The sequence below is a fragment of the Euprymna scolopes genome, chromosome 15 (genome assembly GCF_053919585.1).
Source record: "Euprymna scolopes isolate OS-2025 chromosome 15, ASM5391958v1, whole genome shotgun sequence".
NCBI classification, from domain to species: domain Eukaryota; kingdom Metazoa; phylum Mollusca; class Cephalopoda; order Sepiida; family Sepiolidae; genus Euprymna; species Euprymna scolopes.
In genome coordinates this window covers 620254-645206 of record NC_136496.1, presented here as the reverse complement: position 1 = coordinate 645206, position 24953 = coordinate 620254, and the positions used below count along the sequence as shown (strand labels likewise).

The following is a 24953-nucleotide window of genomic DNA, read 5'->3' as shown; positions in this document are numbered from 1 at the left end:
GACCAGCTCTCGGGCTGAGAGGTTCGACGAACCGTCGCCTCCCTTTCGGGAGGCGCGTACCTCACACCACTTGCTACTATATGGGACAAAAAGCTAACAGACCGTACGTACACATTCTCACTCTTTTTCTCTCTATCTACTACTGGTCCGTGAGAACACCTTCGCGTAGCTGACTGCTAACTGACGTCAACCCTCTATCCTTTTCTTTGTCTACACGATGGACTGCCATTTCTCGTTCTATTACATTACTCACTTCTCTTCCCACGCGCGAACAAACGATAGTGACACGAACGTGAGATGAAAACACATTTCCTTTTTCCTTCTATAATACCAATCCCGCAACAAACGATGGTTACACCCGCGCGGACAGGAACACATGTTATATCAAAAACATTCATTCTTTCAACAGTAAATAAACGACACGTTTATCTTATCCATCAATTGAGTCTTTGTTTCCTTCAATTCCATTCGTTTCATTATTCTTTTGTAACAGGATTAGGATTTATATATCTTAGCCCCCTACAATTCTTTTAAAATTAAATAACCCCCACCTCTTCCTCGCGACTATTAATAATTCAATCATTCAAGAAACATTCTGGATTTTGGATAAAAAAATATTGACCCGCTCGAGAAGGACTACTCCATCTAAGAAGAGAAAGTTATTTACCTTAATTCAGGAAATTGAATAATATTAGATTCTCATCGGCAAAAAAATAATAACTAACAAGAAAAAGTTCAGAACAATGTCCCTCCCCCCCCAAAAAAAAACCAACAATTGCTCTCCCAAACAACAATAAATAAAAAAATTAATTAAAAGTTTTCATAAAACGACATCTACAAAAAGATTTCATATCTTGTTTTACTTCGTTTTCGTTTTCTTGTTAAAATAAAAGTTTAATATTTTTTGTTTTATTACATTTTCACCCCAAACAAGGCACATTGCCACTTTGGTGTAGGGGGCTATTATCAGGAGCAACAACTCCTGGGGTACTATGTAGGGATTTGGGCAGCAAGATGTTGGTTCACGTTGCACTTGAATTTCTGCACGTCAGTACAGTTGGGGAAGCAGTGACCTGGAATGGAATTCCAAAGTCTAGCGGTTCTGGGGAAGAAACTACTAGAGTAGAAAGATCTTTTATGTCAAGGGATCTCTACAGTGTGGGGGTGGGATTTAGCAGCCTGTCGGGTTTGTCGAGGGTGTTCACATCGTGGGGGCACAAGTGCTTGCAGTTCGTCAGAGCATTCACCATTAAAATACTTGTAGAACAGGCAGAGGGATGCAACGTTTCGTCGATGGGACAGAGGCTGAAGCTTAGATGCCAGTTCAGGGCCTATCAGATTGGCAACTCTCGTTTGAACCTTGTCAAGGAGCGAGAGACTAGTAGCAGATGCACCAGCCCAAATATGACAGCAATACTCCATACATGGGCAAATGGTGGCCTTATAGAGGTACAGGATATTTCGGGTGGTAATAGTTTTCTAGCATGGTAGAGAGAGCCCAACTTCCTTGCAGCGGCCCTGGCAATGCCTTCAATGTAATTGTTCCAACTCATGTTTCCTGTGAACGTTAGGCCAAGGAGTTTGAAAGATGTACTCTCAGATAAAGAGTTGTTTGCCATTGCTATAGGTGGTAGAGAAGGTTTCTTGTAATTATTGAATGAAACTAGTTTAGTCTTGGCAGCATTGAACGTGACCATCTATTCTTGTCCCCATTCCACTACAGATTGGAGGTCATCCTCTAGTGTTTCTGTCATTTCTTTAGATATGTGTTCATTTGTTTTCCTGTCTTGCCTCTTATAGAGTGTAGTGTCATCAGCATATATACCCATCTCAGAGGCAATTTTGTCGGGGAGGTCATTTATGAATATCAGGAACAATAGAGGTCCAAGGATAGACCCCTGAGGCACTCCCGCATTTATATCATATTGTTTAGATGTACGATTGTCAAGGATAACCTGGATTTTTCTCTTATCTAAGAAGGATTTAATTATGTTAAGTATTCTACCAGTGATCCCATATGATCTAATTTTCCTGAGGAGACCCTCATGCCACACCCTGTCAAAAGCCTTAGATATATCTAGAGTTACCGCTCTGCCCTCCCCCGCTTTGTCCAGTGAATGGTATATACATTCAGAGATTACAGTTAGGATGTCTGCTATGGAACGGGCTTGTCTAAATCCATATTGTTGGTCAGTCGAAGTTTAGCATCTGTAAGGTGATGGACTAGAGCATGATTAATTAAGATCTCAAATATTTTGGCAAAAAGTGGGAGGAGTGTAATGGGGCGATAATTTGATGGGTCAGTTCTTTTGCCAGAATTCTTGAATACTGGTACCACAGAAGCAGTTTTCCAACAGCCTGGAAAGCAAGATTCATTAAGACATTTGTTGTAGAGTTTAGAGAGAACTGGAGTTACTTCGGCTGAGCACTTTTTTAATAGCACAGCTGGGATGAGATCGGGTTCACATGCTTTTGAAGTGTCAAGTTTATTTTCTAATAGCATGCACTTGAGCAGGGGTGATTTTCAGATCGTCTAGCGTGGCGTCTGTCCGCATAGGAAATTCAGGTAGGGGGTGGTTGGTAGGGTCCAGTGTGGAGTTTGAGGCAAATCGACTGGTAAGCATGTTAGCCTTCTCGGTTTCTGAGCAAACAACATCGTGATTGTTGGATAGTGGGGGAATTGTTGACTGCCCATTATTTACTACACTGTTGTAGATTTTCCAGAAGTCACGAGTTCCTAGTTTTTGTGCTTTGATGCGTTTTTTAGTGGCTTCCGTAAATTCTCTCTTAGCTGTCGCTATTTCTTTCTTAACGTTACTTCTAGCTTCTATGTACTTCTGTCTGTTTGAACTGGACTTATGTTGGTTAAATCTGTGGTATGCATGCTGCCTTTGAGCAATGGGCGTTGCGCAAGTCAAAGTAAACCATTGGGGAGAGTGGGGCTTGCTATGAAATTTCCGCATGGGAACATGCGCTTCGATTACAGTTTTGAACCATTCCGTGGTCTCATTTGCGCACTGTTCAGCAGGAAGAGAAAAAATATTTCCCCATGGGGCATCTCTGATAAGATCTCTGATGGCTTCCCAGTCAGCCTTTTTATAATATCTTGTTGTTTTGAGTACTGGCTCTTCAGTTTTGGCTCTAGAGTTTAGGGCGGGTTAATATTATCAGTGGTGTTGTAATTATTTTATCGAGCTTTAGGTGAGAATAAGGAAAAATAGCCGCCACTTGTTACAAGCATGGGCGCCCGGCGTTGCCCGGGTGTTTGGATGTGTATGTTGAGCAAAAAAAAAAAGTGGTAGTAGGAAGGCAGGCTCGAACCCGTACCGCAAAGGAGGAAAAGAACGGGGTAAAACCTAACGTTTATGCTGTTACGACCACCGCCAAACCGGAAGCAACATTTTTTAAAATTAAGACTAGACAATCTAAAGGAGAGGATAACTTTAAAAAATATCGGCGAAAAAAGTTAGCCCCCCCCCTGTAGAAAAGTGCCTAGTTGAAGGGGAAGCTATTAATGTTTTTAGCCAATTTTTCAATATTTGTCGTCTGAGTCTGTAGACTAAAAATTGAGAGAGTTATTGCGTAGGGAAATGTACACAGAGACACACACATACACACACACAGACACACACACACACAGACGTTCACTTTTATATATATACTAGCATGGGCGCCCGGCGTTGCCCGGGTGTTTGGATGTGTATGTTGAGCAAAAAAAAAAAGTGGTAGTAGGAAGGCAGACTCAAACCCATACCGCAAAGGAGGAAAATAACGGAGTAAAACCTAACGTTTATGCTGTTACGACCACCGCTAAACCGGAAGCGGCATTTTTTAAAATTAAGGCTAGACAATCTAAAGGAGAGGATAACTTTAAAAAATATCGGCGAAAAAAGTGACCCCCCCCCCTGTAGAAAAGTGCCTAGTTGAAGGGGGAGATATTAATGTTTTTAGCCAATTTTTCGATATTTGTCGTATGAAAGGTCGAATTTTAAAACCATAGTGATCTTGGTAAAATCCGTCGCCTCTATTGAAAGTTTAAGGCAGACATGCAAACATACATACATACATACATTTATATATTGGTAACTAAACATTTTCGACCCAAACTGATGAAAAAAATTGCCCTATCTCCGAATACACTTTATGTAAAATTTCAAATATTTAGACCAGAAATTATCTGAGTAATTTGGAAGAGACCGCGGCGCAGAGGTCAATTTTTTAAAACTTTGACCCCTATTATGACCCCTTAAATTTTATTGTTTTTGGCTCAAATCAAGTTATTAAGTTAGATCCATGTCCAAGGAACCTATATCTAAAATTTCAAGTGTGTAGACCAAAAATTGTCGGAGGAGTTTGGTAGAGTTCTCAAATGTCAAATCGTTGAACTTTGACCCCTTAATCGCTAAATTTCTGGCCAACAACCGATCACATCGATTTTCTCAAATCTCAGTACCCTTTATATCAAATTTCGAGTCTGTAGACTGAAAATTGACAGAGTTATTGCGTAGGGAAATGTACACAGACACACAGACACAGACACACAGAGACACTTTCACTTATATATATATATATATATATATGTTTTTGATCACTTTTTCGTACCTATGTGCTTTGTAAAATCAAACCATAATTAATTTTCAATTCGTGAAGCAGAAGCACATTTTAACTGTCTTTAAAATATTTCTATAAATGTACACTTACATTTTTATCTTGGCAAATTTACGCTGTCTTTCGTGTGTTTTGTCAGTAGCTGAAAAACGTGAAAACTAAATTGTCAAACGATATCAAAGATAGCAATTAGCCAACATAATAGTCTGGGATTTTATTGCCTCATACCCACTCCCCGTACACACACATAAACTGAAACCAAAAAAAAAAAAAAAAAAATGTCACCACAAAGTATTTTTGCATAGAGTTGTGAAAAAGTTTGGAATTCAGTAATTCCATTAATTCCCAATTTATTTAACGCCAAAACTTTGAAATTGTTAGAAGTTCTTTTTTTTCACACTTGTAAGGTTTGCCAATGCTGGCTAAGATACTCCGGACATACAAGCACACATCTCTCTCTCTCTCTCTCTCTCTCTATATATATATATATATATATATATATATACCTCATCAGTTTGCCCTGTATTTAAGAATTCAGGTGATAAGTCATCTCCCTCTCAATACAGACCAATAAGTCTTCTCTGTGTTATGAGTAAGTTACTGGAATCAATATTAAATAGAGAAATAGTCAACCACCTCAGCAGAAACAACCTTCTTAGTGACACACAATATGGTTTCCGCTCTGCAAGATCTACCGCAGATGTGCTGACGGTTATATCCCACAGGATTAGTGAATCTCTTGACAAAGGCTTCCTTTCTAGGGCAATTGCTCTTGACATATCAAAGGCCTTTGACAAAGTATGGCATAAGGGTCTACTTCACAAGATTTCCAGCTACGGTATAACTGGAAATGTTTTCTCAATCATTAAATCATTTCTCTCCGATAGGCTCATAAGAGTAGTGGTAGATGGACAAAAATCGGAGGCCTGCAATATAAATGCTGGAGTCCCTCAGGGGTCAATCCTCGGCCCAACTCTCTTCCTGATCTACATCAATGACCTCCCTAAACACATACTTAAATCATTCGTTGACATCTATGCTGATGACACGACCATCTACGGCAACACATCAAAGGCTGTAAATGACGAAGTTCTCTCGGATTCTCTCTCCTCTGATCTCGAGCGCGTGGTTCAGTGGGGGAAGATGTGGCTAGTTACCTTTAATGCATCTAAAACCAAACTCCTATCCTTACATCATCAACGCTCTGATCCCCAGCTGGCATCAATTGTGATGGATGGCTCTCGTCTGGGTGAGGCCCCGTGTTTTGACAAGCTTCTGGGTTTGACCTTTACTCCTGATCTGAAATGGAACACGTACATCAAGTCTGTTGCCAAGGTCGCAGGAAAGATGGTGGGATCCTTCTACCGCTCCAGAAGATATCTCACTACTGATGCAATTCTCTATCTATATAAAAGCCAAGTACGGCCAAGGATGGAATACTGTTGCCATATCTGGGCAGGAGCTGCCAAAAACAGCCTATCATGCCTTGACAGAGTAGAAAATAGACTTCGTGGTTTAGTGGGGGACGCCCTTTTCTCTACCCTGCAACCCCTCTCCCACAGAAGAGACGTTGCGAGCCTATCCTTGTTTTATCGTTATTTTCATGGCAGGTGCTCGTCTGAACTCCAATCCCTGGTCCCCCCTCGCCAAACTTTCACGAAAAACACCCGTCTAGCTGAATCCACTGTGAAAAATTTCCCCCACTCTATATCTGTGCCTAAATCAAAACGCGGATTTCATGAGCAAAGCTTCTTTCTTAGAACTGCACGCCTGTGGAACTCTGTTCCGTCTGCCTGCTTCCCTCCGGACTACAACTTGGATGTCTTCAAGTCTAATGTTAACAAATTCCTAATGAACCGCCCCCCTAATTAAACACTTCATAAAATCTCCTCACTAACGTGATGTACTTGCAATAACCCTTATCCCTGAGTGGCTTCCGGGCCTTGATAAGTGGTGATCACTGTGTAAAAAAAAAAAAAAAAAAAAATATATATATATATATATATATATATATATATATGTTCCGTCTGCCTGCTTCCCTCCGGACTACAACTTGGATGTCTTCAAGTCTAATGTTAACAAATTCCTAATGAACCGCCCCCTTAAGTAAACACTTCATCAAATCTCCTCACTAACGTAATGTACTTGCAATAACCCTTATCCCTGAGTGGCTTCCGGGCCTTGATAAGTGGTGATCTCTGTAAAAAAAAAAAAAAAAAAAAGGAATAGTAATTAATAAAAACCTGAAGAAAGTGCTCAATACTGTTGTAGAGCAAATATGCGTTTTATTTTTTTATTACGGTTTTTTTCTGTTAGGTGAAATAACAATGTAACTAAACAGAAAAAAAAACAGTAATAAAAAAATAAAACGTATATATATATATATATATATATATATATATATATATATATATATATAACCACTTAATCCTTTCTTTCAATTTTTTTTTCACAATTAAAAAAAATGAAATGAGTGTCATCAAATGGTTTCAAATGTATTATTAAAAACTTCAAAAATACAGGGTTCAGAGTTTTAATAAAAATCGGCAAAAAGATTCTTCAATGACTAATTATTTTTTTTAAAGAGTTTGTAATATTTTAGAAAAGCTTTTTTTTTTAATTAAAAAGTTAAAAATTACATAATGCATAATAAATAAATTCTATTTCCGACTATTTTCGCACCTTAGCCTAGCTGAAAAAATCTTTTTTTTTGGGGGGGTGAAATTTTGTCACCCCTCTTTGATTGTCTCCCGGGGCGGACCGCCCCCTTCCCCCTCGCCGGCTCCCTTAGCTACGCCACTAGTGGTACGAGATATATTGTGACGTCAGCGCGAAGAAACGGAAACAGCAAAAATGACAGTGTAAGAAAAGCTTATATTTCGAAGAAAGAAAAAAGAGTGTTGTAGAGTGGGGCGGCTAGTGATGAAACCAATCGACAGACAGTACAGCATAGTTACTATACACAGATTCGAAAAAGTTGTCCAAAAACAAATAAATGAAAGCAAAGGTAAGGTAAGTTACGTTTCTACCTAACTGGATAATTGTTTAGTGTTTTTATGTAATTTAAAATGTTTAATCGGCTCGAAAAACAGAAATGGTTGCGGACTCTGTTGAATACGTTAAGTTTGTGAAAGTAAGTTGAAAACTAAAAACTATACAAAATAGTGTCTTAAACCAAGACCGTCTTAACTCACCGAATATATGTTACCATGGCATAGGCTGGCATAATCGGTGGGTTTCTGACAGTATTTTGTATAGTTTTAACTCACTTTCTCTAACTTAAAGTAATCAACAGTGTCCGTCACCATTTGTAGCTTTCAAATACACCGATAAACATTGTTTTTCAAGCCGACTAAACATTAAATGAAAAGGGTTTGTATTACTAAACACAGATACAAAGAAGTTGTCAAAAAATAAATATATAACAAATAAATGTTATCAAAGGCAAGAAAAGTAAATGTTCTTTCTACCTAACTGGATAAGATTTTAGTGTTTTTATGTAATGTATAATCGATTCAAAAACATTCAATGTTTATCGGTATATCTGAAAAATACAAATGGCGGCAGACTGTATCGAACACGTTAAGTTTGGGGAAATTTTGGGAAAATGAGTTTAAACTAAAAAACTATACAAAATACTGTTAGGAACTCACTCAATATATGTTACCATGACGTAGGCTGGCATATAATCGGTGGGTTTAAACTTTTGCTCGATACAGGTGACGACTTTTAAAAGTCCCTTTTAGTGATTACCTGGTTTGAGGATATTTGTACAACTAAACGGCAAATCTGCTCCAAAAAATCCGGTATTATTTTACTTTAAGGCCTGTTTCGCGTTCATATATAACGAAATATTTTATTGTAGATTTCGGTGTGCTAAAAACGAATCTGCAAATCGTTTCCGTAGCAAAAAGAAAGTTTTCATGATATTCATGAAATTACTTTTTCAAAAAGTGGGTGATCACTTTTCAATGTAAATTCAACTTAGAATGAGCACCCACTTCCTGGCCACCTGAGAGAGGGGCATTTTTCTGTGTGTTTCTTAGCTAAAAAGTTTTTTGTTTGATTTCTTTTGCATGGTAATAACCCCTGAACTATGGGACTATTTTCCATTTCACAGACGTAGCCTTTGTTTATGCTACGCGTGAGCATAAACGAAAACTGTTAAATATGCACTCGCGTACCAAACTGCGTTGTCAAAAAACCTTTAAGCCAATAAACACGAAAATAAATGCCCCTTCCTCAGGTGGCCAGAAAGTGGGTGCTCATTTTAAGTTACATTTACATGGAAAAGTGATCACCCACTTTTCGAAAAAAAATTTCTTCAGATCATGAAAACTATTTTGGTACTCCTTGGGCGTTGAGTTCCATGGCGACCTGCAGAATTATTTAATGGTCGTTTCCTTACCCCCCCCTAGTCAAGGCTAACGCATGCGCACGTAACATTTTTTATTTATTTACTTACGTGGCGGAGTTTCTATACTGATAGGTTTTTTGAAATTTTTTCACTGGATTACTATTGATTGAACACTAACCAGATTATGAAAAAAAATTGAAAAAAAAAAATCATTTCAACATTTGAAAGGGGTACTCACTTTTTAGTTACCACGTTCTGGTAAATCGGTCACTCATTTTTTTTTTTTTTTCTAAATACGGAAGAGTCTTCGGGAGATATAAAATGGTCGCATGTTGACGAAGCAATGTATCGGGAGGCGTACGGGATGGAAAATTATTGGTAAAGTTTTAGATTAGGTCCACCTCCTCAATTTTCTTTTAAATGGCAACATGTAATGGTTTTCGACTATGCTGAATACGAAAATCGCATTGAAATTTTGCAGAAATAAGTAGTTATCAAGATATAAAAAGTTGTATTATGCATTGTAATCTTTGGCGGCCATCTTTTTTACGCGCGTGTATTTGTTTATGGCGCGTGTGCACGTAAAAAGATGTCCGCCAAAGAATACAATGCATAATACAACTTTTTATATCTTGATGACTATTTATTTCCGCAAAATTTAAATGCGATTTGCGTGTTCAATACTCGGAAACCTCTAAATATCGTCATTTAAAGGAAAATTGTGGAGGTGGACCTAATCTAAAAAAATACCAAATTATTAAACATTTCTCCAGCATGTTAGTGAAATTTATAATACTTTAAAAAATTAAAAAAAAAAACAACAAAGTTTTGAAAAAAACAAAACAAAAAACTCACCTTTCATAAAAACAATTTAAAAAAACAAACAAAAAAAACAACAAAAAAACACCCACAAACTGACTTTTAACTAAATAAGTAAAAAGAAAAACAAAAAAAACTCGAAACTTTATTTTCATAAAAACAATTAAAAAAAGTCATGTTCAATCTATTTTTTTTCTTTGAGAAACAAATATATTTCTGACTTACAAATGCGGTAGAGGCTCATATTATTTTACTTTCTATGGTTTTGATATACCGCGTTTTTATTGCTTACAAAATGGGTGACTGATTTATCAGAACGTTGTAACTAAAAAGTGAGCACCACTTTCAAATGTCGAAATAATGATTTCTTTTTTTAATTTTTTTTTTTAATAATCTGTTTAATTAGTGTCCAATCAATAATAATCCAGTGAAAAAAAATTCCAAAAACCTATAAGTATAGAAATTAAGCATGGGAGTGATGGTTGTACAACTACGCCACTTGCGTCGCCTTTCGCACTTTTACAAACATTATTTACGTTAACTCTTTTCATAAATAATTTTAAAAAGAAGTAACTAAACCATTTATTGATAATTTGTCACGTGTACAAACATTTATTTATTTATTTATTTATTTACGTAGGCATAACTCTTTTCATGAATAAGAAAAGTTTTACTCTTTAAGAATAATAAAAGGAAAAAGTTACTAAACATTTATAAAAGGAAAAAAATAATTTCTCACGTACTTACTTCTTTTCATGAAGGCCAGAGGAATAGTTGGCTGGAAAGTTGTGAAACAACAACTAATAAAGCGTGTCTGCTATAATGTTCTCTTGTTTTAACATATCGGATGTCTGTGGAGAACTGAGCTATATAATCGAGATGTCTGATTTCTCGTGGACCGTATTTATCTACATGTGTATATATATGTGTTATGATCGGTATAAGCGCAAAAATTCCTTCCTTCCAGCAAATGTTTAAAATGTTTAACTGCAAGGTAAATTGCTAGTAGTTCTTTTGAAAAAATGCTGTGTTTTGTTTGCGTCTTGCTTAATTTAGCAGAAAAAAATGATAGAGGAGTCATTGTGTTGGTGACCAGTTGGTGAATGACTGCTCCTACAGCTATATCTGATGCATCTGTTGTAAGTGTATGTTTTGTGCCTTCACTGTCTTTTATGTAATTCAATTTTGTAAAGTTGGTCAAAGTAGTTCAAGCTTGTTTGAAGGTTTCTAGGATCGGTTGGTTGGTTGGTTTCTTTACTTTATTTTTTAACTGGCATGTCAACGGTGCAATATTGTAGAACAGTTGGGTAAGAATCGTCTGTAGTAGTTAATTACGCCTATGGATCGGCGTACTTGTCTGACAGATGTGGGTTGTGGGAAATCTAAAATAGCACTTACTTTCTCAGGTAGTGGGGATATTTCATTCTTCTCAATCGAGTGCCAAAAGAAAATTAATCTCTGGTTGGCCAAAAATGCATTTATCGATGTTTATCTCACTGAATCACAATAAATAGGATTTCCAACGTAACTTTATTGTGTTTATGTTCGATTCAGCTTGGAATCAAAGTTTCTTCTATTATGTTTGATGGAGAAAGAGTTGCATTTAGGTTCTTTTCTTCTCACTTCATAACAAGAAAAGTGTTGTTTGCCCGGCGTAGCAAAGTACAAACTATGATGTAAGCACACCGCGACAAGAGAAAAGAAATTATATTTCTCCTGTTGCAATTATTATAGCTAGTCAGTGTTGGAAACTCTTACCAGACAGCTAGTCAGTGGAAACAGAGAGAGAGAGAGAGAGAGAGAGAGAGAGAGAGAGAGAGAAAGAGAGAGAGAGAGAGACAGACAGACAGACAGACAGACAGACAGGGAGAGGGAGAGGGAGTGTAGGGAAACGCATGCATGATTCAAAGGGTCGGTCCTGTAACGAAATGAAAGAGAAAGAAAGGAAAACTAACATGACAAGACAGTTTGTTTTATGGTGAATAATCATGTGACTGTGAATTTTTATGCAAATGAGATTGGTCTATAAAAGCCGATGTGAAGTGAACATGAAGCGAGTTGAGAGAAGGCGTGCTACTTATGCAGACGTGTGGAAGTCAGCTGGAAAGATTGTTGCGTTTGGAAGTCAGAAGTTTTGACAACAGTGTCGAATTTAACCGAGAAATTGGTGATTTGAAGTGCAGAATAAATAACACTTGAGTTATTTAATTAGAGAGAGAGAGAGAGAGAGAGAGAGAGAGAGAGAGAGAGAGAGAAAAGAGGGAGAGAGAGGAGGGATAAGCAAAGCTAATGTAAAGGTAGTAGTTTTAGTTTGAATACGAAAACGTCTTACATATTTGTGCTTTTGTGGCCGTTACAAAAGAAAGAAATGTTTTGCAAATAACTGGTATTTGCAGAAACTTATCTCAAGAGATTCGTCTTTATATCAGTGTTTAGTTTTCATGTTCTCTGTTTGTTTTGCTGGTTTGTCTGTGCTGATAAATACCTTTGTATATAAATGATAAATTGTGTTGTCAATAGAGATATCAAGAGTCGAACTTCACGTCTCGGATTCACAGCACAAAAAAAAAAGGAATTAATGTTCACTTAGGGTTCAGTGAAGGTTAAAAAATGTGGCCTGTGATTGTTTTTTTTTTTTATTATTCAATCGCAGCGCACATTGTAAGCGACTTGATTAAAAAAATGTCATATGACTTTGATATTTTTTCTCACAAGATCATCAAAATTATGTGGGATCTAAGGCATTCTCTGTTTATTCTGTTGTTGACTAAACATATTTTAACCCATAGTTCTCCCTTCATTCACTTTGAATTTTGCAAAGATATAATCTTTGATCTACACTATTTTTGATAAACTCTCAAAACATTGGGGATTGCATTGGATAATAAAAATCTTAATATCAGAAAAACCATTTGTCTACATCAGTTTTAAATGTGATATTCGTTTTTAGCAGACCTGAAAACCTATAAAGTCGTCATTTTAAAGTTTTAAAGGTGAGTGTTGAGTTGAAAAGAAAGTAAAAGTTGAACGATGAACTACTCTACTTGAAATATTCCCAATGGTTTGCAGACAATTTCATTTACAAAGTACGTTGTGAGCCCATCCGTCTCCGTGAGTTTCACAAAAACTTTAGATCTACAAAAAATTAGTTTTGACAAACTTGCAGAATAGATGTCGGCACGCGTTATATGATCGCTATCACTCCTGCCCAGATTTGACAACAGTACTGTATTTTAGAACATATCTGGTTCTTATACAGGTAGAGTATTGCGTTGGGAGTGAGATAACTTCTAAAGTGGTAAAAAGATGCAACCATTTTTATGGCGACTTTGGCAACAGATTTGATATAAGTTCCTATTTCAAGCCAGGAGTGAAAGTCAGATACAAAAGCTTGTAAAAGCAGGGAGTTTCTTTAAGACCAGAGCCATTCATATCAATTGGGACCAAGTGGGGATCAAAACGTCTATTGTAAAAAGATAGAAGCTTGGTATGATACGTTAAAATTAACCAGCCACTCCTTGCTCCATTGCATCACAAGCTCAAGGTTAGATGAGAGAAACTCAGAGAGATCTTCTTTTTTTTTTACATGGAGGTCACCACTTATCAAGGCCCGGAAGCCACTCGAGGATGAGGGTTAGTGCGTTTACAGTAATCAATGAGATAGTATTGTAGTAATCATTAGTATTGGATATTTAATAGGGTGTCTTACTTAAGAGGGTCAGGATTTTTTTATGTTGGACTTGAAGAGATCCAAGTTGTAGTCAGGTGGGAAACAGGCAGACGGAAGAGAGTTCCACAGTCGTGAACTTCTAAGAAAGAAGCTCTGCTCATGGAATCTACATTTGGATTTAGGCACAGATAAAGCATGGGGAAAATTAATGATAGTAGTTTCAGCTAGACGGGTGTTTTTCATGAAAGATTGGCGAGGAGGAACCAGAGATTAGAGCTCAGACAAGCACTTGCCATGGAAATGACGATAAAACAAAGACAGGCTCGCAACGTCTCTTCTGTGGGAGAGAGGCTGCAGGGAAGAGAAAAGGGCATCTCCCACTAAGCTACGAAGTCTATTTTGTACTCTGTCAAGGCAGGATAGGCTGCTTTTAGCAGCTCCTGCCTAGATGTGGCAGCAGTACTCCATCCTTGGACGTACTTGGCTTTAACTTGGTCGTTGTTGGCCTTTAAAGTGTTGCCACGGATTCAAACAACTTATTCATGACATATGGAAGACTAATTGGTGTACACTGAGATGCAGAAGACCAATCTCTATCATTTTTAAATACTCGACAAACTAAAGAGTAGAGCCTCCCAAATGTTAGATGACTCAGCCTGTTTTAGGTATGCTCTTTTATAAAATTCAAATGGAAATCAAAACATTTGTCTTGTAATCCTGAAAATTTGGCCTAATTGGTTCTTCTGTGTCCATTTTTTGGATTAAGCCTGTGCTGACGTTCATTTGTGTAAATCGCACTGACATGAACACAACTGTTAGACATAAGAAGTTTAAATGTGGACTATATTTAGTTTAATTTTTTTTCATGTAAAGAAGACAAAGCCCCCATGACAATTCATATATCTTTTTTTTACAAAGGCGTCAAAACTTATCGAAGCCCGTAAGCCATTCGAGGATAAGGGTTAATGAGTGTAATAGTGTGGGACAATATCATAGTAATCGTTAGTAGTGGAAAATTGGTAAATTGGATTACTTAAGGGGACGGCTCATCAAGAACTTGTTTATGTTGGACTTGAAGACGACCATATTGTAGTCAACTGGAAAGCAGAGAAATGGAAGACAGTTTCACAGGTGTGTAGTTCTAAGAAAGAAGCTTTGTTCATGGAATCTACGTTTAGGTTTAGGCACAAATGAAGAATGGGGAAATTATTGATAGTGGTTTTAACTAGACGAGTATTTTTTCATGAAAGTTTGGCGAGGAGGGACCATAGATTGGAGTTCAGATGAGCACTTGCCATAATATCGATAGAGCAAAGACAGGCTTGCAACGTCTCTTCTGTGAAAAAGAGGTTGCAGGAAAGAGAAAAGGGCATCCCCTACGAGGCTACAAAGTCTATTTTAGCAGCAAAATTCCACCCCTTTACTATAAAAAGTCCTCAGATTCCAGAAAGCATTCTACTCTAATAGCTTTGTTCTCGAACCACTTCACTTTAGAATTCTCTCTGCTTTATTGAGTGTAATAACATGCATAGATTTAAATGTAATGTGAAGAAGCATCTTGCTGTGTAATCCTCCACTTAGGATGTACTCTATAAATCTGACCCCTAATCACAGTAGCCCCTAATGTTTCAATGGCAACATGCTTTGTTTGAAGTACATAAAACTTTGAACATGAAAAGTTTTTGATTTAAAAGTTTTTAACACATAAAAAAGAAATTCTTTTATTGTTTTTCTTATTGTTTTCTTTTCAGTTTTATCATTACCAAAAACTGCAAATTTTTGTCGAAAGTAAATGTTTAGAGGACAATTTTAATTTACTTAATGAATTCTGCCCTCCCGCCATATACACATCAGATTCGACTGGAATTGTTAACACATATGCAGGACACACACGTGCTGTAATTAGGTTGGAAGATTGTTTATATTCATTGGACAATCATGCAGTATAGTTAACAGCCGAGAAATAGGAAATAAACAAACTATAAAATGCAAAACTTTACCAATTGCATTGTCTTTTAATTCTCTACTCTTACGTCTTAGTAGTAATTTACCTTGTTGGGTGTGAACCAAAGATGATAAAAAAGAAACTTCTTTCTTACGCAGTAAATGATTTTAATGCCATAGTTAACGGAGATTGACATTTTTATCTTTTTTTTTTTTTCTTGCACCTTAAAAATGTTTTCTATCACTTTTACAATAAATCATTATCTCATTGTGCTTTTATGTTTCAAAATATTTTGCAAGTTGTAATTGAAATAAATATGAAAAATATATTTTTTAGGAACAAAATCAAGATGGTGGCCGATTCTAATAAAAAGATATTGAAATACATTCTAGTTTCCTTGAACTTTCCAGCTTTTGTGAGTTGATTTTTTTCTTTATCTTTACACACCTCCCCCAAAACACGCATTTAATTTCGTTTGTATGTTAAATTTAGTCCTTATCGGGTCATCAAACAAAACACAATGAATGAATATTTGAAAATATAAATAACTTCAAGCATAAACGTTTTTTCATCCAAATTACTCAATTCGGCATAAAATAACCTTAAATTGGGTTGATAAAAAAAAATCTGATCAAGCCACTTCAAGGTTTCACAAAGATCCAGGGATTTAGACCGCCACAAATGTGGACAAATTTTTAGTTAGATCAGGAAAAAGGTTGGGCCCAGAATAAATCCTTGAGGCACCGCTGCATCGATTCTATGAGGCTTAAGCTTTTATACATCAATGACTACTTTTATGGACTAATCAGAAAGCAAGGAGTTGATGGTTAAGAGGGCATTTCTAAATTTATAGCTAGAAAGCTTGAAAGCTTGTGGCGTAGACCTTTATGCCGAACTCTATCAAAGGCCTTTGATATGTCAAGAGCTATTACTCAAGAAACAACGCCCTTATCTATAGATTTACTTATTCTGTGTGATATTACAACCAGCACATCAGCTGTTGAATGCAGAATTGTTAGTAAAAAGATGAGGAAAAAAGATCAGCTGAAGATAAAATAGCTTGAAGACCATTACTATGCTTACAGAAGATTTACGTATATGTGTGTTTTGTTTTTCTTTTTCTTTTTCTTTTTGTTTTACATTTTTTTACTAAATTTTCTCATTTATAATTCTATAAAATAAATGTTTGTTTCCTCTTTGAAGCTGTCGGCATTGTCTGGTGTGATCGGTAGTGCAGTTTTACTTGCTAAACCTGAAATCTTGACAAAACTAAGTGATATTATCACGGAAGCTCAGGACGTAACTTCTTTCTTGTCACCTGCCTCAATACGTATCGGCCTGTATGTCATTCTTGCTGTCAGCGTTCTTATGCTTATAATTTCTTTCCTTGGTTGGTGTGCGGCATGGAAAGAAATCAAATGTCTCTTGATATTGGTAAGTTAAATTGATTTTCTTTTTATTGGAGGGGGGGGGGCTTCTTCCCCCTTATTTTGTCTTTTAATCCCCACATTTCATGAGCGATGTTTATGACAAAAGGGAAAAAATTATTGTTTTCTGTGTCGGAATCTATTTTGCACTTATCGCTGGATGACCTTTTGCGATCTTTAGTTATATTTTATTTCTAAAAGTTCCTTACATTAAGTGATTTCCATAAATAAAATAAATAAATATTTTTTTAAAGTTTTGTAAAGTTTCGATTTTTTATAACTTGTACAAGTAGCACATTGAAAATTTATGTAAAGAAATATTTATAAAACTCATAAATTACCAGAAAATATAAACTTCATAAATTACCAAGTTATAAAAATATAAACCCTTATAAACATTACATATTCACATTCTTTAAGATCCTGAGTTGGTTGTAGTTTAAAAAGATTATATATTTATTCTTAGGTGTCAATAGGAACCTTTCAAAAGATGTTATATAGTTTTTTTTATAAGTATATGAAAAGTTTCAAGAAAAAATACATGATTAAACCCGGATTTTCAACTTCCATCATAAACCCCCCACTACCGTGTCTCCTTCTCCAACATCAGGGGTCTACGTTCTAACCTTCCAGAGGTTGAAACGCAATTACAGGAGACTAAACCAGACCTATTATTCCTAAGCAAAACTGGCATTGGACAGATATTCTCCTAGATGAGTTCGTGATTAAAGGATACTCTAACGTAACTTCCAAATCTGACCCTCAAGATCGCCATGGGCATGGAATATGTGTCTATATTAAAGATGGCTTTCCATGTGGTAGGGACATCCCCAGATAAGATCCTAACATACCCTATATGTGCTTCTGAGTTGCACTTGCTGACACTACTGCATTTATATTTACTCTCTATCGCCCCCACAACAGCAGAGTTACTATCTTTAAAAGCATATCTGAGAAAATTGACCACGTCCTATCTGCTTATCTTTCAGCTAACCTTCACGTATGTGGAGACTTTAATGTTCACAATGTAGAATGTTTAACTCACTCAAACAAGACCGATGATGAGGGGAGGTTCTGTCACGATTTCTCCATTGCTAATGACCTCACTCAGATTGTTCACGAACCCACTCGTGTGCCCGACTCTGACAGCCAGTATGCAAGTCTCCTAGACCTTTTTCACACAACTTGCCCTGAACTATGTTCAGTTTCCGTTATGTCTTCACTTGGATCTTCCGACCACTCTGTTGTATCAATTAAGATAAAAATGAAATGTAAAAAGTCTCCAGACATACCTCTCTATTGTACAGTATATCGATACTCTATGGCTGACTGGGATAGCTTCCGTACATTTATATCAGATCTACCTCTGCGTTCCATGTTTAAAGAGGATGTGAACTCTTTAGTATCAGACCTGAAAGAATGGTTAATTGTAGGTATTGACCGTTTTATATCCTCGAAAAAAGTTCCAGCGAAAACTTAACAGCCAGCCATGGTTCTCTCCAGAATGTGCTGCTGCCATTGTGCACAGAAATCACTTTTTCCATTACTTCCAACGTAATAGATGTACGGAGACTAAAGCTGCTTTCAGAACTGCCAGCAACCATTGTAAAAAAGAAATAAAGAACGCAAGCGAGTTGTATGCTCAGTGTGTCAGGTCCAAAGTAGCTGAGCAGCGGCTTGGTTCCCACCAGTTTTGGCAAATAGCAAACAGAATCCTAAACAGAAACGTGTGCTCTATCCCAACTATCATCAATGCACCTGAGGTAATCTCGTCAGCATCAAACAAAGCCAAACTCTTTGCCAAGAACTTTGCAGCTAATACTACCTTTTGCGACCAAGGCCGCCAACCCCCAATATTTCCTCCTGTATCAGAAAACACACTATGTGATATACAAATATCTGTATGTGATGTTGCCAAGCTAATCAAAAACCTTGATTCCAGTAAAGCAACTGGCCCTGATGGTATTCCAATTATAGTACTACAAAAATCTTCAACCAGAACTAGCGCCCATACTTACAAAACTGTTTAAACGTTGTCTTAAGGAGAATTGCTTCTCATCACCCTGGAAAATCTCATCAGTTTGCCCTTAAGAATTCAGGTGATCGCTAATCTCCCTTTCAGTACAGGCCAATAAGCCTCCTGTGTGTCATGAGTAAATTGCTGGAATATGTGTTAAATAGAGAAGTAATCAACCATCTCAGCAAAAAATAACTTTCTTAGTGACACACAATATAGTTTCCGTTTTGCTAGATCTACAGCAGATGTGCTTACAATTATATCTCATAGGATTAGTGAATCTTTCGATAGAGGCAACCTGTCTAGGGCAATTGCTCTTGACATATCAAAGGCCTTTGATAGCGTATGGCATAAAGGTTTACTTCACAAGATCTCCAGCTATGGTATAGCTGGAAATGTCTTCTCAATTATCAAATCATTTCTCTCTGATAGGTTCATAAGAGTAGTAGTTGATGGGCAGAAATCAGAAGCTCACAGTATTAATGTTGGCGTCCCTCAGGGTTCCATTTTGTGCTCAACTCTCTTCCTGATTTACATTAATGATCTTCCAAATTACATCCTTACATCATTCATAGACATTTATGCTGATGACACTACGATCTATGGTAGCACATCTAAGATTGTAAATGACCAAGTTCTCTCCGATTCTCTCTCCTCTGATCTTGAGCAAGTGGTACAATGGGGAAAGGAATGGCTGGTTACTTTTAATGCATCTAAAACCAAGCTTTTATCTTTACATCATCAACGCTCTGATCCCTATCTGGCATCAATTGAAATGAATGGCTCTCGTCTTCAGGAGGCCTCAAGTTTTGACAAGCTTCTGGGCTTGACCTTTACTCCTGATCTGAAATGGAACACATACATCAAATCTGTTGCAAAAACCACTGGAAAAATGGTGGGATCCTTCTATCAATCCAGTAGATATCTCACTACTGATGCAATTCTCTATCTATATAAGAGCCAGGTATGTCCAAGGATGGAATACTGTTGCCACATCTGGGCAGGAGCTGCTAGAAAGGACTTATCCTGCCTTGATAGAGTTCAAAATAGACTTCGTAGCCTTGTAGAAGATGTCCTTTTCTCTTCCCTGCAACCTCTATCTCACAGAAGAGATGTAGCGAGTTTGTCTTTGTTTTATCGTTATTTTCATGGTAAGTGATCGACTAAGCTTCACTCTATGGTCCCCCCCCTCGTCAAACTTTCACAAGAAACACTCGTCTAGCTGAAAACCCTATCAATAATTCTCCCACTCTTTATCTGTGCCTAAACCTAAACGTAGATTCCATGAAAAAAATTTCTTTCTTAGAACTGCACGCCTGTGGAATTGTCTTCTGTTTTTCTGCTTTCCAGCATGCTACAACATGGTTGTCTTCAAGTCCAACGTAAACAAGTTCTTGATAAGCTGTTCCACTTAAGTTAACAAATTTACTGAATTTCCATTACTGACAATTACTATATTGTCCAATTGACTACTGTACACTCTTTAACTCTTATCCTCGAGTGGCCCCTCGGCCATGATAAGTGGTGATGCCTATGCAAAAAAAAATATATATATATATATCGATGGTATAGCTACTACGATTTTTAAGAGGTTTTATTACCTTGGTCATACCATTGGAGCACAGTACAGAGAAGATGTTAATGTAATTTCGAAGGATGTTATATTTTTTTAACTCTTCTATTTTCTTATCCAACACGTATCCAAGGAAATGGCAAAAACCCTAGAGGAAGACCTTCAGTCTGTAGTGGAATGGGCACAAAAATGGATGGTCACATTCAATGTTGTCAATACTAAGCTTCTTTTCTTTAATAATTACAAGAAACTTTCTCAACCACTAATAGCTATGGCTAATGATACATTACCTGAAAGTACTTCATTCAAACTCCTCGGCTTAACGTTCATGGGAAAATGAGTTAGAACAGATACATTGAGGGCATTGCCAAAGTTGCTGCGAAGAAGGTGGGCTCTCTCTACCATGCTAGAAAGTTACTTATGCTTGACAGTATCCTGTACTTCTACAAAGCCACCATTCGCCCATGTATGAAGTATTGTTGTCACATTTGGGATGGTGCATGTGCTACTAGTCTTATCCTTTTAAACAGGGTCCAAAAGAGTTGCCAACCTAATAAGTCCCACTCTATCAGCTAGGCTTCAACCACTGTTCCATCAACGAAATTTTGAATCCCTCTGCCTGTTTTACAAGTATGCTAGTGGTAGGTGCTCCGACGAAATACAAGCCCTTGTACCTCCTTGACGTAAATACCCCCGACAAACTCGACAAGCGGCAAAATCCCACCTTTACACATTAGAAACCCCTAGATGTAAAAAAGACTTCTACTCTAATAGTTTCTTCCCTAGGATTGTTAAACTTTGAAATTCCCTTCTGAGTTCCTGCTTTCCAGACTGTACTGACATGCAAAAGTTCAAGTATAATGTAAAAAGACATATCGCTGCTCAACTCCCTACATAGCATTCTTGCAATTATGTCCCAGATTGTAGCCCCCTACATCAAAGTGGCACTGTGCCTTGTTTGAGGTGAAAATGCAATAAAATAAAGACATGTGGACAATACTGGGAAGCCCTGCTAGTTTCAGATACTTTAGGTTGAAAGTTTAACTAAATTTTTAAAACTTATTAAATGTATAATTATTATAAAATTGAGAATTAAATTCAACTCATTTTTAGAGAAAATATTGAATATTTAGTTATTAACACAAGAAATTTGATACCTAACCTTGAACGGACATAATTGCATCAGGGGTGTGGTTTATGACTATCAGAAGCAATAAAGTTATAAGGATCGACCCCCGGGGCACACCTGCATTAATGTTGGTTTGGACGTACGGCCATCAAGGACAACCTGAATTTTTCTCTTGTCTAAAAAGGATCTGATTATGTTAAGCATTTGGCCAGTAATACCGCATGATTTAATTTTCATGAGAAGACTTTCATACTAAACTTTGTCGAATGCTTTGGTTATATCAAACATTATCAGGCTTGCTTCACCCGCCTTGTTCAATGCATGGTATATGCGTTCAGAGATGATTGTTAGTAGAACGGGTTTTCCTAAATCTGTCAGAAAGAAGTTTAAGATTTACAAGGTGGTGGACTTATGCTTGGTTAATAAACGACTCAAAGATTTTAATGAAGAGAGAAGAGACTAATTGAGCGATAATTCTTTCACCAGCATTCTAGGATATTAGTACACAATGTTGGGGAAGAAAGATTACATAAGACATTTGTTGTAGAGTTTGGAGAAAACAGGAGTTAGCTCACCAGAACATTTCTTTATGAGTATAGTAAGGATAGATGTTTAGATTTTTATCACAGAAATGGAAAGTGTGCATGTGAGGGGAGGTGTGATTATCAAATCATTGAGTTTTATTTCTGCCCATAAATGAAAACCTTGGGAAAGAGTGGTTTGTAATGTCTAAGGTGGAGTTAGAGATATATCACCGGGAAAGCAGTTCAGCCTCCTCAGTTGCCGTGGGGAATTGTTGATTACCCATTATTGACTACACGACTTAAAATTTTTCAGAAATTGTGAAGGTCTAATTTCTGCAACTCAATAGATTTTCTGGTCATTTTAGTATATCTTCTCTTAGTTGAATCTATTTCACTCTTATAATGATTTCTAACTTCTATAAATTTTTGCCTATTTGTACCTACCTTATGGCGGCCATGTTGGTGAAACTCTCTCTGCTTTTTCACAATGGTAGCTGAAATTATTCCATGGTTATCTATAATATGGTTCCCAATCAGCCTTTTTAAAATATCGTTTTGTGATCAGAAGTTAATATCACAACGTGATCAGGATTTTCAAGTCAGCTGTAGGCATTCGTCACATAAGCCAATGTAGCTAAGAATAGATCAAGAAGTGACGCTTGCTGATTCTCTTAATCTGAGAAACTGGTCAAGAAAGTCACACTCTGTCAAAGGGAATGCAATATAGAGAAACTATACGTTCTGTTGCTAACTGCATCTGTGCAGTTAAAAAACACAAGCTAATTACAGCGGTGGATATTAAAATCACTAAATATATATATTTAGGCACTAATATCTAAAGAGTACTACATATATACAATTGAAGGTATGATTCTAGATTTCACTCCCTAGTTGAGAGGAGGGTGTTAAGAATATAGACTAAGTCTTCATGAGTGAAAGCTATCCAGCCACATCAAAGTAATTAGAGGGGATTGATGAGTGTAGGTTAACTCTTATCCAGGTAGGCAGAAAGTAACTTATCTTGCCTTTGGTAATATTTATTTGTTATATATTGTTTTTGATCTTTTTTTTATTTATTTATTGTTGAGCTGTCCCATGAGGTAATCCAATTTACCAATTTTCCACTACTAATGATTACTATGATATTGTCTCATCGAATATTGTACACTCATTAACCCTTATCCTTGAGTGGCCTCCAGACCTTGATAAGTAGTGACTCCTTTGTAAAAAATTAAAAGAAATTGAGGATAAGATTAGAAATAATTTTTAAAAAGAAAGTACTTATCATGTAAAACACATACAATAGTTTTCCAAGCTTTCATTGATTGGCTGATTGGCAAGAATTCTGGCAACACTTGCGATGCATTCTGAGAGGTACGATGCCATAGAAACTTTGACTTTGATAACTAAAAAACTATTTATCTCATCAAGCTGAAATTTTGTATGGAGGTTATTGTTATCAAAGAGCATCAGTTCTATCGTCAAATTAGAAAAAAGCGGAAGTTGAAAGTATGTAAATTTAAAACTTGACCAACTACAGTTCTAGTAAGTACCTCACTGCCAATGCAATCCTCTATCTGTATAAGATCCAGGTTCACCCTAAAAAGTTGGTATATATTGGCTGGAGCTGCTCGGCGTGCCATAACCTGCTTTGATAGAATACGAAATTGCTTTGAAACCTAGTAGGTGATGGCCTTTTCTCTTCTCTGCAACCTCTTTTTCCCACAGAAAAGACGTCATGAGCCTGTTTCTGCTCTATCGCTATTTTCATGGCAAGTGCTCGAGTGAAATACAATCTCTGGTCTCTCCTTGCCAAACTTTCACAAAAAACGCTCGACTAGCTAAAACCACTATATATGATTTTCCATACTCTCTATCTGTGCCTAAATCTAAATGTAAATTCCACGAATAAAGCTTCTTTCCCAGAACTGGCCACCTTTGGAACACTATTCCGCTGGTCTGCTTCCCGATTGAATACAATATGGTAGCTTTCAAATCTAATGTAAACAAGTTCTTGTTGAACCGTCCCCATAAATAATTAAATTCTACCCAATTTATACCACTAACTACACCTTATATTCATTAACTCTTATCCTCGAGTGGCCTTCGGGCCTTGATAAGTAGTGATTGTCAAGTAAGAAAAAACTTCTCAAGATTATTTAAGGTGCAAGATTTCATTGGCTACAATATGGGCCAAGTAGCGAGTCTCTATAATGAATAAAACCAAAGTTATCGCCAGAAATGACTAAACTTTTCTGTGCCCTTAACGTTTTCTCTAGATATCTATAAATTAAATCAGTTCTAAGTTAAACCCTGGCCGATTGTTTGATCAGGTTTGGGCGGTGATGTATCGACTGATGTGGACGCTAGGCTGTATACAAAAAATATCAACAAACTAACAAACTCTACTGAAAACATAACCTCATTGGTGGGGGTAAAAAATCTGTGATATTCCTGTTTGTCTGTACATTCCATTTCATTTTTCTTGGAAACCACTGGGACGATCTGGCTGAAATTTAGTATGGACCTTTGTTATGATAAGGTGCAGCAAACTAAGTATTATGGTATCAGTTCGATGCACAGTTAGGGATTAATAAGGATTAATGTTTAATGCAATAATGAGCACAAATTTAACCATATTCAACCATCAATTTAGCAGAAAGCACTCATTGTCAATGGCTATAACAACGGGCTATAACTTTTGTCCGTTTTTAACCGGTGAAAAGTTAAGGAATACATTACTATTTCTCTTAAATTCCATATTTGTGACAAGTCTTACAAAAATCGTTCTTCAAATTATTACTTTAACTCTATGTCGGGAGTCTTTCCAAAATTTGCCATTTGTTTTTGTTTAAGTAATTTAATTTATTTTTTTATTTACTAA

General features: G+C 36.7%; 1 protein-coding gene across 6 annotated transcripts in view; it reads left to right on the top strand.

Annotated features, from left to right (window-relative positions):
• Positions 1 to 24953, top strand: part of LOC145293678 (CD9 antigen-like) — a 68852-nt gene that overhangs the window by 7726 nt on the left and 36173 nt on the right. For 3 of the 6 annotated variants that reach the window (XM_080140067.1, XM_080140066.1, XM_080140068.1), the window contains exons 2-3: positions 15736 to 15814; positions 16603 to 16833. In XM_080140067.1, coding sequence (XP_079996193.1) covers positions 15749 to 15814; positions 16603 to 16833 — 297 coding nt within the window. In that variant the 5' untranslated portion in view covers positions 15736 to 15748. Of the gene's footprint in view, positions 104 to 15205; positions 15353 to 15735; positions 15815 to 16602; positions 16834 to 24953 lie in introns of all 6 variants that reach the window. The other 3 variants (XM_080140064.1, XM_080140065.1, XM_080140063.1) reach the window with 2 other exon arrangements.